Raw genomic sequence first — 19,602 nt, 5'->3', positions numbered from 1 at the left:
TGAGCTCAAATAAAAGTGAGGGCGACGGAGCCCCACACGTGTCACGAGAGGTGGGGGGACGATATATATCGTATTATAACGGATATATGATATATAACGAATTAAGAATTCGTTCCTACGATTTATTAACGTGTGGCCACATTTTGCTAATTCATTTCATTTTAGGTCAATCCTGGCCATGTTTTTCCAATTCGTGCCTGCCGTTTCATAAATCCATCGTCCTTTTACTGTGTAGTGATCAAATACTTCTAATAGCTGCTGTTCTGGAGTTTTATTTCGAGTTGGGATTGAGGTATAGCCTTGCAGTGTATGGAATCTTTTTAAGTGAGAGGCACCTACATTGCATATTGAGAGCCAGGGCGCTTTACCAGCGATGATGTGATGACTCGGGGGCTGGGCTCGAGCGTCGGCTCTGGCGAGCTCGGGAGTTAATGGTGTCAAATGTAGAGAGAATGATCCTTACTTCTTTTCCAGCGATATCCATTATCTTTTCCAGGGCCTTACAGCTGATCAACAATGAAGTCAATACCAGCACCCAAGTCGTCATTATATTGCTGGTAAAGCCCCGTGGCTTTCAATAAGTGATTTAGGCAAGAAGTAGTACAACGGGTCATGATTTACCTGAAACAATGGAATGAATTAGTACTGCAGGGCCACGATTTACCTGAAACGAGGGAACAAATTACTACAACGGGCAACGATTTACCTGAAACGAGGGAAGGAATTAGTACAACGGGCCACAGTTTACCTGAAACGAGGTTAGGAATTAGTACAATGGGGCCACGATTGACCTGAAACGAGGGAAGGAATTAGTACAACGGGGCCACGATTGACCTGAAACGAGGGAAGGAATTAGTACAACGGGCCACAGTTTACCTGAAACGAGGGAAGGAATTAGTACAACGGGGCCACGATTGACCTGAAACGAGGGAAGGAATTAGTACAACGGGGCCACAATTGACCTGAAACGAGGGAAGGAATTAGTACAACGGGGCCACGATTGACCTGAAACGAGGGAAGGAATTAGTACAACGGGGCCACGATTGACCTGAAACGAGGGAAGGAATTAGTACAACGGGGCCACGATTGACCTGAAACGAGGGAAGGAATTAGTACAACGGGGCCACGATTGACCTGAAACGAGGGATGGAATTAGTACAACGGGGCCACGATTGACCTGAAACGAGGGAAGGAATTAGTACAACGGGGCTACGATTGACCTGAAACGAGGGAAGGAATTAGTACAACGGGGCCACGATTGACCTGAAACGAGGGAAGGAATTAGTACAACGGGGCCACGATTGACCTGAAACGAGGGAAGGTATTAGTACAACGGGGCCACGATTGACCTGAAACGAGGGAAGGAATTAGTACAACGGGCCACAGTTTACCTGAAACGAGGGAAGGAATTAGTACAACGGGGCCACGATTGACCTGAAACGAGGGAAGGAATTAGTACAACGGGGCCACGATTGACCTGAAACGAGGGAAGGAATTAGTACAACGGGGCCACGATTGACCTGAAACGAGGGAAGGAATTAGTACAACGGGGCTACGATTGACCTGAAACGAGGGAAGGAATTAGTACAACGGGGCCACGATTGACCTGAAACAAGGGAAGGAATTAGTACAACGGGGCTACGATTGACCTGAAACGAGGGAAGGAATTAGTACAACGGGGCCACGATTGACCTGAAACGAGGGAAGGAATTAGTACAACGGGGCCACGATTGACCTGAAACGAGGGAAGGAATTAGTACAACGGGGCCACGATTGACCTGAAACGAGGGAAGGAATTAGTACAACGGGGCTACGATTGACCTGAAACGAGGGAACGAATTAGTACAACAGGACCACGGTTTACCTGAAATGAGGGAACCAATTAGTACAACGGGGCTACGATTGACCTGAAACGAGGGAAGGTATTAGTACAACGGGGCCACGATTGACCTGAAACGAGGGAAGGTATTAGTACAACGGGGCCACGATTTATCCGAAACGAGGGAAGGAATTAGTACAACGGGCCACGGTTTACCTGAAATGAGGGAACGAATTAGTACAACGGGGCCACGATTGACCTGAAAGGAGGGAACGAATTAGTACAACGGGGCCACGATTTATCCGAAACGAGGGAAGGAATTAGTACAACGGGGCCACGATTTATCTGAAACGAGGGAACAAATTAGTACAACAGGACCACGATTTCCTAAGATACTTTTCGGCTCACCATGGTTTTTAAAGGGTGGTTGAGTTACTGTATGCATCCTCTCAGCTCGAACCAGTCTATCCATTTTCCTCTAGCCTACCTCCTCAACAAGACATTTCCACCCGCAGAACTTGGGTTGTTTTTTGTATTTTCCCCCGCACCATTCTACACCATTGTAGGTAAACTCTAGAGATTATTGCGCAATAAAACCCCAGATCAGCAGTTTCTGAAATACTCAAACCAGTCCCTCTGGCACCAATGGTCCAACTTACTGAGATCACATGTTGGTGTAATTTGGTTTTTATTAATACTGCAGTTGAATTTTTGCACGAAAACGGTCCACAAATGGCGTTTCTCTTTATTAAAGAACCGAGAAACACGGACGCACGGATTTCGCGTTATAGCGAGCGATCTTTGAAGGGTTTAAAGCCAGACCGAGCGACTTCATCCATGTACTTCTTTATATTGGTAGTCACGTTACTCTGTCGTTTGTGTTACAGCAACAGGAACAAGACCCAACCAACCTGTACCTGTCCAACCTGCCAGTGTCCATGGACGAGCAGGAGCTGGAGAACCTCCTCAAGCCCTTCGGACAGGTCATCTCCACTCGCATCCTCAGAGACGCGCACGGCATGAGCCGAGGTGTAGGCTTCGCCAGGTCCGTGTGTGTATATCTGTCTGTGTTGTTCAGGTTTAGCCGTGTATGCATTTAAACCAATGGCAAATGGTTGTATGCTGTGTTAATACTTCTTTTTTTTCTCTCTCTCTCTCTCTCTCTCTCTCTCTCTCCTTCACCTCTGGGTGTCTGTCTCAGGATGGAGTCTACAGAGAAGTGTGATGCTGTGATCTCTCACTTTAACGGGAAGTTCATTAAGTCCACGTCTGGAATGCTTGGTAATTAAAGATCCTCTTCTGTCTTTCTCTGTCGCCGTAGACCCGAGGTGTATCGTCTATCGTTAACGAGTGTTAGAAATCTCCACCTAGCTATAACGTGTATAACGTGATTCCAGGCGCATCAGAGCCGCTGCTCTGTAAATTTGCTGACGGAGGCCAGAAGAAGCGACTGAGTCAGACTAAATACGTCCCCAACGGACGAAACTGGACAAGGGACGCCGAGGTGAGACTAGTAAGTCCATCTCATGTGCTTTTATTGTGTGCGTGTGCCTTCATGTGTGTGGATTAGACCAGTAGTAGACATAACATACCAGATTTCCTGTCTCCCAAGTTGTACTGCTGTCTGAGGATTCATTAAGATTATGTTTGTGATGATGCTGTAGCCATCCGTGGCCGAGACATAAAAACAGCATAAGTGGCTCCGCTCTCTGGAATCTGTGGATTTTTCCCTCATGGATATACATATAATGAAATAGAAAAACATCAACAACAACAACAACAACAACAACATGATTGGGGTTCTCGTAATCAGAAGCATCACTTTTTTTGTCTTTCAGAGTGGGATAACGTTGACCTATGACCCCAATGCTGCTGCGCTCCAGAATGGGTAAGAATTGCCAGATTGTGTCATTAAAGCTACAAAATCCCTGTTACCTTTTAAAATGGCTTCGTATTTCTATTGTATTCACAGTCGAGGTAAGCACGCACAGTGAGTTAACAGTAAACATAACGGCGGGGTTGCATACGCTGGTTTGGGTTTGCCTAAGACAGACGCATGTCTTCGTTACGGGTGATTCTGACCTCGGACCCATTTTCTTGCGTAATATTGGCTGAAGTGAGAAACAGTATTAAGTCCAATGTCACCGTCTGATGTAACTACAGTCCGTCACACGGCAATTTCGTTTGTAGTCTGCTTTTCTCGGACTCCTATCACATGATCGTTAGAACGCTTGCCATCTTCACATTTATACATACGTGTATTATTCTTTTTTTTTTTTTGTGTTTTCGGTCGGCATTTTCTATCCCGCATTCTTCCCCCTATTTTTAACGCTTAAAGGCAGGCGCTTGTGATTAAGCCGCAATTCCACAAAATTGTCTTTCGCAGTCATGTTTGTTGGTAAATGAGACCTTTCTAGCTGCACTCACGATCGACAAAGAGGGCTTCGGCAGAATGTACGGTCTGATGGTGTCACGTGACGCGCCTTGGTTCAAACCTGCAGAAAATCCTCGGTAATTGAAAATGAAAAATTGCGGGCTCGTCGGAATAGTCCGTTTGATCAGACACGCTGTCCTCCAGGGAGTTTAGGAAATACGACTGATAGGGAGCTAAAATTCTAAACTACTCGAACACCAGCATCCGTTCTGACGCCCGTATAGGTGTCGTGTAATGGAGGCTGAGACGGACGCAAGTGCAGTTTAGGGTTTTATTAAGAACAGGTAATCCAAAGGGCGAAAGGCATAAACAAAGACAGGCAAAGGTCAGACAATCAGCGAACAGGCATGAAGTGTGCAAGTAACAAAGTCGAAACCACAATAACAACATGAGATCAAGGCTTGGTAAACAACAGAGAAAACATCAACTGAGCGTATTACTTCACAAACACTGTCTCTCTGTGTCTCTCTGTCTCTGTGTGTGTGTCTGTCTCTGTGTGTGTCTCTCTCTATCTCTATGTGTGTGTCTCTGTCTCTGTGTGTGTGTCTCTCTCTGTCTCTGTGTGTGTGTGTCTCTCTGTGTGTGTGTGTCTCTCTCTGTCTCTGTGTGTGTGTGTCTCTCTCTGTCTCTGTGTGTGTGTGTCTCTCTCTGTCTCTGTGTGTGTGTGTGTGTGTGTGTGTGTCTCTCTCTGTGTGTGTGTGTGTGTGTGTCTCTCTCTGTCTCTGTGTGTGTGCGTGTGTGTGTGTCTCTGTGTGTGTGTGTGTGTGTGTCTCTCTCTGTCTCTGTGTGTGTGTGTGTGTCTCTCTCTGTCTCTGTGTGTGTGTCTCTCTCTGTCTCTGTGTGTGTGTCTCTCTCTGTCTCTGTGTGTGTGTCTCTCTCCGTCTCTGTGTGTGTGTGTCTCTCTCTGTCTCTGTGTGTGTGTGTCTCTCTGTGTGTGTGTGTCTCTCTCTGTCTCTGTGTGTGTGTGTCTCTCTCTGTCTCTGTGTGTGTGTGTCTCTCTCTGTCTCTGTGTGTGTGTGTGTGTGTGTGTGTGTCTCTCTCTGTGTGTGTGTGTGTGTGTGTCTCTCTCTGTCTCTGTGTGTGTGCGTGTGTGTGTGTCTCTGTGTGTGTGTGTGTGTGTGTGTCTCTCTCTGTCTCTGTGTGTGTGTGTGTGTCTCTCTCTGTCTCTGTGTGTGTGTCTCTCTCTGTCTCTGTGTGTGTGTCTCTCTCTGTCTCTGTGTGTGTGTCTCTCTCCGTCTCTGTGTGTGTGTGTCTCTCTCTCCGTTTCTGTGTGTGTGTGTCTCTCTCTCTGTGTCTCTATGTCTCTCTCTGTCTCCATGTGTATGTCTCTCTCTATCTCTGAGTGTGTCTCTCTGTGTCTGTGTGTCTCTGTCTCTATGTGTGTCTCTCTGTCTCTGTGGGACTCTGTGTGTGTGTGTGTGTGTGTGTGTGTGTGTGTGTGTGTCTCTCTCTGTCTCTGTGTGTCTCTCTGTCTCTGTGTGTCTCTCTGTCTCTGTGGGTCTCTCTGTCTCTGTGGGTCTCTGTGTGTGTCTCTCTCTGTGGGACTCTGTGTGTGTCTCTGTGGGTCTCTGTGTGTGTCTCTCTGTGGCCAGGTTTGTAGTTTGTGGTGCATTCTGGGAAATGGTGTCGCTGGTTTGGGGTGATATGCCATCAAGCTACTGTAATTTCGATTCTCCTTGTTATTATTCATACTTTTATATTCGACAGCCTGAAGGGGAAACACTTTTTACTGTACGTCAACGGGTTCTTCCGGCAAATATCTCAAACTCGGCTAGCGTTTTAGCTTAGCACAGGAATGAAACATCCAGTACCATAGGGTACACTATAGACCTTTTAAATAACAATAGTAATCTGTTTCATTTACATAGCGTCTTTCCAGAGCTCATGGACGCTTTACAATACAGTGATACATAAACAATGAACAATCGTGGACAAACACACAGTGTGAAAAACACAGAAAAGAAATTCACGGTACAGATTAGGGCAGATAACACTGAGAAAAAACAGATACGTTTTTAATTGGGATTTGAACTCGGAGATGGATGTGCTGCTGCGAAGAGTCAGAGGGAGAGAATTCCAGATTTTAGGTGCTACGACACTGAAAGACTTGCCCCCCGTGGTTGAGAGACGAAATCTAGGGTCAGAGAGAAGTCCGAGCCCGGAGGACCTGAGAGAGCGGGGCGGGTTGTCGGGGAGGAGCACTGCACTAAGATAGCAAGGTACCAAACAGTGAAGTGATTTAAATGTAAGCAGGATAATTTCATAAATTTAATGCGAAATGAAACCGGTAGCCCGTTTAGTCCAGACAGGATCGGAGTAACGTGAGCTGAGCGCTCAGTATGTCTGAGACGTCTAGCTGAGGAGTTTTGAATATATATTGCAACCTATCAATAGAATTAGCACGTAGACCAATGAGGAGAGCGAACAGTCAAGACGTGAGGATATAATCTGATTAAAGTCATACTCGAAGTAAACACAGATCGTATTAAGACGTGTGGAGTATTCCTGTTTTAGTCGTGTTACAGACATGTACACACTTTAATCACGCTATTAACGTCGTGTGGGAGTTTTCACCGCATTGTGCGACAGGACATCTACACACACGGCAAACAAGAGAGCACGGCTGCATCCCAAAATGCGTACTTACTAAATACTATTTAGTATTTCAGCTACTATACGGTAGGCAAGTACGCGGTTTGGGACGCAGCCCACGGCTTCAAGCAGTCGTCTATTAGCACGTACAGCACGACAAATAATTAACCGCACTTGGAGCTTTCGTAAAATTAAAAATGAAAACACCCAAAACTGTATACGGTCCCATAACGAAGACCAACTGTACGTCGATACGTGAAATTCTTGAGGGACGGCGTGACGGCGTGACGTGGGGATGTAATGACGTGTGTCGTTAATCGCTCTATGTCCTATAACACGTAAAACGGGAACATGAAACTAATATTCTAAAAGCGACTCATGTAAACACCTTAATCAGAATATCGTCTTATTCAGAATAAGGTCAATAATTAGATTACCGCTGTCCATGTAAACGTAGTCAGTGTTAAGTTTTAAAAAAATTGGAGTTAAGCCGTCCTTAATCCTTATTTCATTGACAAATACTTTATTTTCACTCAGTCCTGCTAGTAATAAAGGCTTTACTGTGCAGTGTGTTGTGTATGGACGGTAAATACATGTCTGCTTTTAGTACAAACCTGGAAAATGGATTGTGTAATTAATTACTGGGTATCGATTCAATAACTGTCCATCTGTAACATGTCCAGGTACTACGCCCCTCCCTACAGCATGGGGAACAGGATAATGACCCAGACAGCTGTGTCTCCCTACATCACACCTGTCTCCACTTACCCGGTATGACCTCTCTCTCTCTCTCTCTCTCTCTCTCTCTCTCTCTCTCTCTGCTCCATTTTAAATAGTGTTTGCAAACCTGGTTAATAACGGCTCAAGGGTTTTTTGGGGGGTTTTTTGGGGGTTTTTTTTCTTCCTTCATGATTGAGTGGTTGCACCACGATTATAAATAGGCACAATAGCCATTGTGTTACAACCGGAGACTCTCTGCTGATGAGGAGGACACAGCAGCTGTGTCAATGTAGTTAAGAGTCTTTTGTGCTGAGTAGTTCGCTTTCATACAGCACCTGCTCTCAACTGTGTGTGTGTGTGTGTGTGTGTGTGTGTGTGTGTGTGTGTGTACAGGTTCAGAGTCCCTCCTGGATGACACATCAGCCTTACATTATGCAGCATCCGGTAAGAGAGTACAACAGTAGTTGACTGTAGCAGTAGCACTAACATGCCGCTTGTCCGGAACAGAGAATCGTTGGCTTGGAGGCAGTATGCCAACAACGCCACGTTATTTCCTTGACCATTGTTAAAAAAGATGCGAAGCACGAAATGTAACGTAACATCGCTTCATCGTCATCTTGTCTCAGCGGCCTGCCGAAGAAGCAACTGTAAACGTAAACCGAAACCCTTTAGAGCAGTCGGCCACTGAGCCCGTTCCCGGAGACCTGCCTTCCTGCAGGTTTCATCTCCAAACCAAATCCAACACGCCTGTGTTAGTCCTTCGAGCGCTTAGACAGGCACGGTTACGGCTGGAGCTAATGTGTTCGGGACGGTAGATCTCGAGGAACAGTGTTGGGGACCGCTGCTCTACAGTCAGTATTGTTAAGCCTTAGGAAACGCCTCCATCTGCCAAGCATCTCACTTTCATTTCGTTATCTATTGACTATCTAATCTATTAACTCCCACATCTGATTATGTAACAGGTACGCTCTCAAACACAGGCCAATTCTTTCAAAAAAAATGTAAAGTGTGTGTGTGCGAACAAGTATAGAAAAGGAATCTGTTTTTATTCATCTATTTATTCAGTAGATGATCCTGACAAAATCAGAACATTTACACGGACAACAATATTGCGATATTAACCCGATTAAGACGGTACTCTGATTAAGAAACTAGCATGTAAACAGCGATTATTGATGACCTTAATCCGATTAAAGTCATACTCGAAGTAAACACAGATCGTATTAAGACGTGTGGAGTATTCCTGTTCTAGTCGCGTTACAGACATGTACACACTTTAATCACGCTATTAACGTCGTGTGAGAGTTTTCACTGCATTTTATGACAGGACACGATCACACACGGCAGCGCTCAACCGTTTAACGGAGAACAAGAGAGCACGGCTGCGTCCCAAACCGCGTACTTACTATAAATGCATGTATTTCAGCTACTATATAGACGGTAAGTACGCGGTTTGGGACGCAGCCCACGGCTTCAAGCAGTCGTCTGTTTGCACGTACAGCACGACAAATAATTAACCGCACTTGAAGCTTTCGTAAAATGAAAAATAAAACACCCAAAACTGTATACGGTCCCATAACGAAGACCAACTGTACGTCGATACGTGAAATTCTGGAGGGACGTCGGACGGCGTGGCGCGGGGACGTAATGACGTGTGTCGTTAATCGCTCTATGTTCTATAACACGTAAAACGGGAACATGAAAGGAATATTCTAAAAGCGACTCATGTAAACACTTTAATCAGAATATTGTCTAATTCAGAATAAGGTCAATAATTAGATTACTGCTGTTCGTAAAAACGTACTGAGTGACCTCTTTCTATGTCCTTCTCTCTCTCTCTCTCTCCGTTTCTCTGCTTTCATTTTCTTTTCACTCCATTTTGAGTTTAGCAAACAGACCTGACTCGCCTTTCTTATCTCTCTTCAGGGAGCTGTACTGTCGCCCTCTATGGAGCACCCCATGTCTCTGCAGCCGTCCTCCATGTTGGCTCCTCTGGCCCAACAGATGGGCCACCTCTCTTTAGGTGGCACTGTAAGTTCCACACAAACGACATCGGCTAATGCTAATTAAGAGATGCCTTTTTTAATATATAGTTTTATAGTTATGAAATCATCTTTTGTGGGGGTTTGTATTTTCCAGTTTATTCCGGCAAATACACATATGCAAGGAGCGTATATTCCTCAGTATGCTCATATCCAACCCGCTGCCCTTGCCACCGAGGTACGTCCTACTCGTCACTTCAGCTACTATGTAAGGAAATAAACACAACAGGAAAATAATTCATGCCGATTATTTTCCAATAACAACACGTCCCAAAATGTTTTATTCCTCCACAGCAATTTGTAAATTTTCGCACTTTTAAATTCGTTAATAATAAAAGACACGTCATGCTTTTTAACTGTTTATAGTTACATTTAATGGTGTGAACAGTGGTTCCCTCGCCAGCCTCACCTCACCTCACCTTCCTCCTCTTTTTATTTATTTATTTTTTGAAGTTAATAAGACCAAAAAAAAAATAATAATAAATGCAGCTTGTCATGTTCTTTTTCAAAATTACAGCAGATTTTCCGCAGATTTGGGCCAAGACGCGTCATGTGACGTCATCACGACGCGCGTTCACCCAAAGCCCTCTTAGATCCACGTGTGTCGAACATGAGTCCAGCTAAAAGGTCTCATTTACCAACAAACAACCATGCAAAACGAGTTTGTGCGATCGAAGTGGTTTTTCCACACACACACACACACACTCACACACACATTAAAAAAAAAAAAAAAAAAAAGGCGCGGCGAAATCGAGCCTTTTTGGCCGCCACACTCACAGGAAAAACTCCTCGAAATCCTACACGGACTGCGTATATAAAATTCTCCTAACGGAAAGCTTCATCATATCAGCAATGAATCGTGTTTCTTTGTTAAACAACAACATTTAAAAAAAAAAAAAAAAAAAATCCTATTTATTTCTATGCTTAGATTACATGGAATGTTCTCCGTACAAGTCCTTGTGAATTTGCCGTTTCTATAGAAACGATATCATGAGAAGCACATCGATATAAATCTCGAATTATAGCAACTGTCAGAGTCGTGCTGTTACAGAAAATGAATCCAGCGTGGTGAAAAGAGCGCGCTGTATCCTGAAGACGTTTCGGTCCATGCCTGCTGTATTGGTATTATGCGCTACGTATGATTTACTAGACTTGTTTGCGTTTAATTAGGATCCCAGTGTGCAGCCCCAGGACGTGAACTCCAGTGATCCCTCCACCTACCCATTCCAACCGAACAAGCAATAAAAGGGTAATTCTCAAAACACAGCCACGTGATGACGTAAACGTGAAACGCACCGGACTTTACCACTTTACTTCGCATAGATTTGGGATTCGGACCACGGTTCAGGAAACGTCTCTACACTGTCTTTTTTTTTTTTTTTTTTTTCCCCCCAGGTGAGCAGTTGGAGGTGGAGTCAAACGAGGGCTGCTATGACTACAGGCTTATCTTCCTTGGAGAGGAAGTGACATCACAGAGGAAAAGACACCATTTTTTTTGCACAGGTTCAAAAAACAAACGACAGTAACGACAACAACGACGACACAAAGTCCACGGTTTAATCAACTTCAACAACCTCAAAGACCCGCAGCAGGTGCATCAGCAACCAAAACAATGCAACTCATCACAGACAGACAGACAGACAGACAGACAGACAGACAGAAGGCACGGGGGGAGAAGTAGACGTTTTTATTTTGCTAATGAAAGGAAACAAGACGAACGCTTATTTTTTACCAAGGACTTCGGCACAGACCAAAGTCTGTGAACACTGGACTCCAAGAAAAAAAAAAAAAATGCAGTGTGCTAGTACCTTTAGATGCATGAGAGGACACTTTTTAGTATGGTTTTTAGTGTGTTTTTACTGACCGTTTATCACACACACACACACACACACACACACACACATGAAAAGAAATTTTGCTGTGGTAGTAGCAATGGGGAGGTTTCTTTTTTGCTTTTGTCTTCCGCACTTTGCCTTCTTGGTCCGTAGTAACAGAAATTTGCCTTGTAAATACTCTAGAGCGGGGTTTTAGATTATAACGCCCGGCGGCCGTCGTTGCTCTTCTCTCCTGTCTGTCGAAGCGGATAATTTCCCATGCTTTACTTTAGGTCGTTCTCCGCAAGCAGAATTGTGTGAACGCGTGCGCCACGGGAAAGACGAACTCCGCTGTCGTCTGAAGTCTTCTTGCCTTTCTTTCCAGTCAAACTCGATGTGGTAGTGGGTAGACGATGAAAAGCTGTTGTTAGTTCGGGAGGGGAGGTTTGGTGGGTGGGTGGGTGGGGTTTGGGAGGGTTATGGAATTCGTGGGTGGGGCTTGACGGGCGGAGTTTGGAATATAGAATACAGGGGAAGCGCTCGACGTCGGGGAGATACACCGTTATATTAGTAGTTTTTCAGAGAGCAGGGTTATGACGCTTGTTCGTTTGTTTTTTTTGTTGTTTTTTTCCAATGGCAGTTTTTTCTTGTATGTTTGAACATAGTGTGTAGAAATTTCTTGTACTGAGAGGCAGACGTGCAATGTTTCTTTAGATAGAAAGCCAGAGTTGTACAGAACAAGAGTAAAAAGAAAAGAAAAAAAATTGAGAGAGAGAGAGAGAGAGAGATTGTTTTTTTATAACTAAATCAATCATTGGGAAGTAAATCCCGGATTTTTCTTTTCGTTCGCGCAACGATTTTGTTCTTACGCAGTTACCCCTCTAGTTCATGGGCAATATTAAGGGCTGCAGCTGTCAATCAGAATCTTATATAAGATGCAGTGACTTTAGAATGAAATGAAAAACAGACACTACCGGTCAAAAAGTTTAAAGACACTCGACCGAAATGTTTCTCATGATGTAAAAAAAAGAAAACAAAACCCTGTTTTTGATCTGAAGGTGTGTGGTTAAACGTTTGATATCGGTGTCGTAGACAAAAATATAATCGTATTCATTTCTTTCATTGGAAAACCAACGTTTTATTTACAACAATAATATTTTTAAACGGCGGAAAAGCAGGCGATAAGAGTCCGGCGTCGGTGTGAACTCCTTTAATACTGTTTAAAAAGCATCTCAGGGGAATTCCTCAAGAAATCGCTCGAGAACACGCCAAGAATACGTTTCTGGAAATTTCTAGGCGGAAAAACGGCGTCTACTTTGAAGCTATTAAATTATTTTGATTTCTTTTTTTTTTTTTTTTTAATCACAACATAATTCCCATAGTCCCACTTGTGTTCTTCCAGAGTTTTGATGACTTTATTATTCTTCTTCTTCTTCTAAATAATGATAAAAATAAAGAACGAGTGTGTCTAAACGTTTGACCGGTAGTGTATGTTCTGTTAAAAACAGAGCATGCGAGAGCAAACCTTCGGAATCGATGAAGGATAAGCTCTTAGGTGTTACGTTTCAAATCGAGTCCTGCAGAGGAAAGAATTAAGGCAATAAACATATAATAAAACAAAAATCAAGGCAATTACTTTCCACCAAAGACCATCAAAAAAAGTTCCCATCGGTATGGACTAACGCTAAGGTGCAGGTGTAAGCTCGATAAATATGGATATTTGGAAATTGTGCCTTTTTTTTGCCAACTCGGTTATGATCATGTTTGTATTTACTTGTATACTCGGACATGAAGTATCTGAGAGTAAGGAGAAATACACGGAACGCTAAACTAATCAAAGGCTAACGATGCAGATTCAAAAGAGGCTTTGGTCTTTAACGTAGATAGTTAAACGGAGTCACGTGTGTCGTTTTTTTTTTTTGTTTCGTTTTTTTTGTTGTTGTTTTTGTTTTTTGCGGCTGTTTTCTTTTGATGTCCAGGTCAGCTTGGCCGTCAATCTACCTCAGAGTTGTATCTGTTGTCTGATTGGTCGGGTTTGCAGGTCTATCCTGCCCAATCAGAAGGGGAAAAACACCAGCTCTGGAGCTGGGATCATACAGGACTTCACATTTAACACATCTGTTCGTCCACTTCTTTTAAAAAAAAAAAACCAAAAAAAAAAAAGAAGAAGAAGAAGAAGAAGAAGCTTTTGTGGGTTTTATTCGTGTCTTTTGTTTGTTCTCTTTTTTTGTATTTGGATGTTTGGCTATCTGGAGAGTTACTAAACACAATATGGGCCTCTTCGTTCGGGGAAAAAGCTGTGGCGGTGAGAAAAGCCTGCGTGACTGCTTCCAAAAAGAAAAAAAAATCCATTACGGATATGTTTCATGAAAAGATGAATTATGTTCGATATCCAAACAGACCACAAGCTCTACTGGATCTTTGCAGTCTCGTTCAGTTTACTGAGGCTTCATTCAAGCAACCAAAGTAATACATTGTCGAAGTGAGAAGTGTGTATATGTATATGTGTGTATATGTATATATATATGTGTATATATATATATATATATATATATATATATATATATATATATATACATATACATATACATACACATACATATTGATGAGGGACATTTTTCAGTTTCACCTGATACAGTCCTTCATGTCAACAATGAGGTGAGTAAAGGGAAAAAAAGTTCATGAAGTAATGACACCCAGGTTTCACAGAAACGGTGACACTTTTTTATATTGCTTAATCGTACACACACCACGCTTTTGTCAGTGGTAACTTGTACGTCCAACTATAACAACGACGAGAAAACCTGCTCCTGTGTTTTTATTTCTATTCTTCGACCTGTCGATTTTTTTTATTTGATTTTATTTAAACGCTTTTTATCTTTTATTTCTATGATGATTTCCTCTGTGAAAAACTTTTGAATTAAAGACAGAGCTCAAACCTGGCCTCGTGGACCTCCTGCTTTCCACTGTTTTGCCTGTGAGACGTTGTGCTTATGGTGAAGTCGGAGACGGCATCATACCGCTTTGACTTTTACATAACCCAACACTGATACTGAAACTGAAACCTGGAAATATCTTACATGGAGAGTATCGTAAAGTAGGAATATAATGCAAATCAATCCTAACATCCAGAACAACAATGAATCAAGTCTCTTTATATTTGACCATTTACAGTTCCAAAAATCCAAACGTCTTTTTCCAAACCCAATTTCAGATCCAATTTATTCCTGAGTATCAGACCGGTGCCATCTCTAAAAACAAACAAAAAAAACTGATTGTGTGCAGACCAAACCGTAAGTCCTAGAGAGCTGAAACTTTGAGGGAAGGTAGTACAGGAGTACTACAGCGGTGCGAATTTTCGGCCTGTTCGGCCAGATGGTGGCGCTATAGTGAGCGTGTTTCGAAAAATGGGCATAACTATTGAACCTTGGACTTTTCGTAAAACCTACTTTTGCGAACTAGCCCTAGGTTTTTCGTCCGATCGGAGCCAAGCGATTCTGTGGCGTCTCAATATCAAAAGTTATCAAACAAAAGTCTGACATTTCGACTCGAGGTAGCTATGGATTGTAAAAACATCGGAAGTAGTTTTGCCACATGGTGGCACTATAATACGAAAAAAAACCCCATGAAATTGGCTGTAGCTATGAAACCCTTAATCCTATTGACGTCAAAATTTCCAGACATTGTCTTTGTCACAGCCCCCATCATTGTCTTTATGGAAATTCACGTATGTTGGAAAACATGGCCGCCATCAGCCAATCAAATTTCAGCGGCTATAAGTTAACAATGACCAATCTGAAGGAAACGTGGTGGACCTATTTGACTCTTGGTCTGAAAGGATTGTGCGAAGTATTTAAAAAAATCGCCCACTAGGTGGTGCTATCACAATTTAATGGTTGTATATAATGCAGTGTTTTCAAAATACACAAGTACTATATATCATTCTCATTCTAAACCACTTTGCCTCAAGGAACATTGGTGTCCGTCAAACTGTTCAGTAAATATTTCAGATAATGTTAAAAACCTACTTTTGCAAACTAGTCCTAGGCTTTTCGCTCCACTGAAATAAAACTATTGCTGGACAATTCTTTGGACTTCTTAGCTCAATAGTTATCAAAAAAAAGTTGAACTTTTGATTTATCCTTGCAAGGGCACGTCAAAACTTTGAAGTGGGCGTGGCCATTTTTACTTAAATGGCTATAACTCTTGAAGGGAATGAGATATTTTCAGCAAAATTGGTATACTTATATAAGGGCTCCGTCTGAGGTCAGGTGATAAAACAATTGTGGAGTTTGGCCACTTGGTGGCGCTATATGAGTAAAAAAAAAAAACATGAAAATGGCTGTATAAATGGTGTGTAAATGGTTGTATATTATCCGGTGTTTCAGACATACTCGTGTTCTTTGTATCATATGTTAGATGTCTTCATTCTGAACAACTTTGCCTCAAGGAACACTGCTGTCGATCAAATCGTTCGTTAAATATTTGAGAGATCTAGTCCTAGGTTTTTTGGCTCCACTGAAATAACTCTATTGCAGGACAATTCTTTGGAGAAAAGTTGGACTCTTGATTAACCCTCACAAGAGCACATCAAAAAGTTTGAAGTGCGTGTGGCCACTTTTACTTAAATGGCTATAACTCTTGAACGGAATGAGAGATTTTCACCAAAATTGGGGTACTTATCTATGGGCTCAATCTGAGGACAGATGTAAAAAAAAAAAAATTACTGATTGTGACCAATCGGTGGTGCTATAACAGAACAAAACATGAAATTGGCACTAAATGTGGGACCATTGGTCCAATAGACTTGATAAATGAATATTGCAAGAATTGTCCTTGTCCACGGTCCAATCAGTGTATATGAGGACAATCTTCAAAAACATGGCCACCATTGGTCAATCAATGTTCAGCAGCGACTAGACGACAAGCTTAATGAAGGCAGATATATTAATATCCTCAAATATTCTGTTTTTTTAATTATTTTATTTTTTATTTAGGTGCTTATAGGATTGCGCAATATTAAGTAATATCTTTTAACATCTTTAAGGGCCCTTAACAGCTTGAATCTTTTTAGCATTTGTGTGAGTGAATAATGTACTGTGTACATAGGAATAGCATATACTACAGGAAAGAACCTCTCACATTGCCTTGGCTGGGATTAGAGCACCGTGTGAACGACTCAGGAATGCATAGTGCCGGAATAAGAAAACTCCTAAGCTCGTCGGCGTTCTGCAGGCTGCTGTCAGAGCGAGAGAAATGAGCGTGGATAATGCGGGTTTATTAATCCATCACAGCTGCCATCATCTTCTCAGAGCACTCTCCATCTTCTCTAAGCATATGGCCACGAGCGCCTACTGCTGTGCAGGACACATTTTTAATACGTTTCTTCCCAGTTCCTCTCGAAGCTCATAATCACCTATGAGGAACCGGACATTTCCAGCAGATGGTGCTCTTTTATTGGTTCATATGAGTCACTGCCGGTATTATACAAGGAACTATCGTTGACCCTGCAGCTATAAGGACAAAGTTGATACCTGATCTGCAGTATGATTTTAAGACATGTATACGGTGTAAGATTGTCTTTCCAGTGAGTGGATCCTCGTCTGTTCAGCACAGTGCGGTCCTCTCGATGCCGCCTTTGTAATAGCAGCCTGCAGGGGTTTAGCTACAAATCCATGAGCTTAAGAAGAGCTGATGCCAGAGACTGGCAGGCACCATGTGTGTACAGTATACACAATATATGTGTATGTGCATATATATATATATAATATATATGTGTGTGTGTGTATTGAGGGAGCTGTCCTCAGGGGTCTTACTAATTTCAAAGTTCCAAAAAAATGTGGGCTTGTGCCCACGTGTCCCTATTACTCATTTGCCACAGACCCTGACACACAGTTATGACAGGATACTTATAACGTGAATATCTGAATATATAATGTGATGTGTACTGTGATTTTTGAAACCCACATATGTTTGGGGACCGAACTTTCCTTCCTTATTTTCGCACCGGGTTTATTCCACCCAAACTGCTCTCTGTAAATAAATGCTTGTTCTTCTTTGCAGGAGTCAGGACACCTTTTGCCTTACCGTAATCTATACTATATCTACATATCTATCTCTAGTATATATAAATCTTTAAACAGTGTGAAAATGATATGCAGTGGATATAATACGTCTACACCACCTGTTTAAAAATAGTAGGCTTTTGTGAGGGTAAAAAAAACGAAACTAAGATGAATCATTTCGATCTTTAATGTGATTTAGCAAGCAACGAAATTCAAGTGAAAAACAAATCGAAATGTTTAAGAAAAATACACAGTACCATTGGGTAAGAGTGTAGACTTTTTATATCCACTGTATTAAACGTAATATAATCCAGAACATATATATATATACGGTATTGTTTTTTATTTTCCTTTTCTTGAAATTCTTGGTTGAAGACCAGTCAAAAATGAGCTCGTCGTGTCTCCAAGACACCGGAAAGTCTTCTGTCGTGATGGAAAATGTGACTGGTGACAGTATGGTAAGTGATAACTGTTACAAAGTGCTGACAGATGAGATTCCTTACAAAACGTCTCATCATCTACAATCACAATTACAATGAAAGGGTTTTTTTTTTTTAATTGTTTATCATTAGATTTAGATCATGTAGAGATTCCGTGTGTAAGTGATTACTTTTGATATGATACCAAATGAGAAAAAGTACATTAATGTAAACTTTGCAGCTGAAAGGATGTAAGCTTTTATAGGAAATGAATGAACACGTTGTGAGCAAATCAGATTCATTAGCTCTGTGGTATAATGCACTGTGATGGGTCGGTATTAAAAATGCAGTCTCCTTTGGCAGCGGCTCGAAAGTAGTGCGCTCCGGAATCGCCTGGACTCGAAGTCATTTTGAACCCCGTGGAAGGATAATTCCTGGTGCAGTTTTATTAAAATGTTTAACATGGCCTGGAATCTTGGAATCATAATGTATGAGTATTTTCACTTCCAGAGAACTTTATTAGGAACACTATACTAATACATTGGCACCCTGTCCAGGGTGTATCCCGCCTCGTGCCCGATGCTCCCTGGGATAGGCTCCAGGTTTTCCCGTGACCCTGAAAAGGATTAAGTTGTATAGAAGCCTCAATTCTTCATGGCCTGGATTCCCCTAGATGTTGGAAACATTCCTTTGAGATTCTGATTTTTCAGGTGAACTTGCGTCTCCTGTTGTACCACACCTCAAAGGCGTTCTACCGGATTCAGATCCGGTGACTGGGAAGGCCGCTGAAGAACAAACTCATCGTCACGTTCATGAGAGCAGTTTGAGGTGACTGTTACTCTGTGACATGGTGCATTATCATGCTGGATGGAGCTGGTAGAAGATGGTAAATTGTGGCCATGAAGGGAAGAACATGGTCATCAACAATTCTCAAATAAGCTGTGGGATTCAAGCGATGACTGATCGGTATTAACGAGCCCAAAGTGAACCAAGAAAACATTCCCCGCAGCATTACACCACCTCCACCAGCCTGGACTGTTGACACAAGGAACATTGGTTTCATGGATTCATGAAGTTGGCGCCAAATTCTGACCCTACTATCTGTGTGACTCAGCAGAAATCAGACCAGGCTACGTTTTTCCAGTCTTCAACTGTCCAGTTTTGGTGATCCTGTGCCCACTGCAGTCTCAGCTTTCTGTTCTTGGCTGACAGAAGTGGAACCCGTCGTGGTCTTCTGCTGTTGTAGCCCATCCATCTCGGTGTTTGACGTGCTGAGCATTCTGAGACGCACAATAGTACAGAGTGGTTATCTGAGTTACTGTAGCTTTTCTGTCTCTCATCAACTAGGCATTTCTGTCCACTGGGTGTTTTTTTCCTTATTGCACCATTCTGTATCAACTCTAGAGGCTGTTGTGTGTGAAAATCCCAGGAGATCTGCAGTTATAGAAATACTCAAGCCCATCTGGCACCAACAGACATGCCACGATCTGAATCACTGATTTCCCCCATTCTGACGGTTGATGCGAACATTACCCGAGACTGCTGGCCCGTATCTGTAGGATTCTATGCTGCCACTCACAGCAGTTCTGGAGTTTATGTCTATATGATTCGATGCTGAAATTACTAACAGTTTGACAATTTTCAAATAATCATTCAGACAGAGTCAACTACTCAGGTTTGGACGAAAAGATAAAGTT

At 42.5% G+C, this 19,602-nt stretch overlaps 1 protein-coding gene across 4 annotated transcripts in view; it reads left to right on the top strand.

The window, feature by feature from the left end:
* The window catches only part of rbms1a (RNA binding motif, single stranded interacting protein 1a), a 30,083-nt gene extending 15,719 nt beyond the window's left edge, over positions 1–14,364 (top strand). For 2 of the 4 annotated variants that reach the window (XM_053634942.1, XM_053634939.1), the window contains exons 5-14: positions 2,707–2,864; positions 3,021–3,100; positions 3,217–3,332; positions 3,658–3,707; positions 7,529–7,616; positions 7,959–8,009; positions 9,492–9,596; positions 9,705–9,815; positions 10,778–10,856; positions 11,003–14,364. In XM_053634942.1, coding sequence (XP_053490917.1) covers positions 2,707–2,864; positions 3,021–3,100; positions 3,217–3,332; positions 3,658–3,707; positions 7,529–7,616; positions 7,959–8,009; positions 9,492–9,596; positions 9,705–9,815; positions 10,778–10,852 — 834 coding nt within the window. In that variant the 3' untranslated portion in view covers positions 10,853–10,856; positions 11,003–14,364. The remainder of the gene's footprint in view (positions 1–2,706; positions 2,865–3,020; positions 3,101–3,216; positions 3,333–3,657; positions 3,708–7,528; positions 7,617–7,958; positions 8,010–9,491; positions 9,597–9,704; positions 9,816–10,777; positions 10,857–11,002) is intronic. The other 2 variants (XM_053634940.1, XM_053634941.1) reach the window with 2 other exon arrangements.
* Positions 14,365–19,602: the final 5,238 nt, after the last annotated feature.

Source organism: Ictalurus furcatus, chromosome 10 (assembly GCF_023375685.1).
Source record: "Ictalurus furcatus strain D&B chromosome 10, Billie_1.0, whole genome shotgun sequence".
In the NCBI taxonomy this organism is placed as follows: Eukaryota; Metazoa; Chordata; class Actinopteri; order Siluriformes; family Ictaluridae; genus Ictalurus; species Ictalurus furcatus.
Note: the sequence above shows the minus strand (reverse complement) of the source record. Positions and strands in the feature narration are given on the sequence as shown.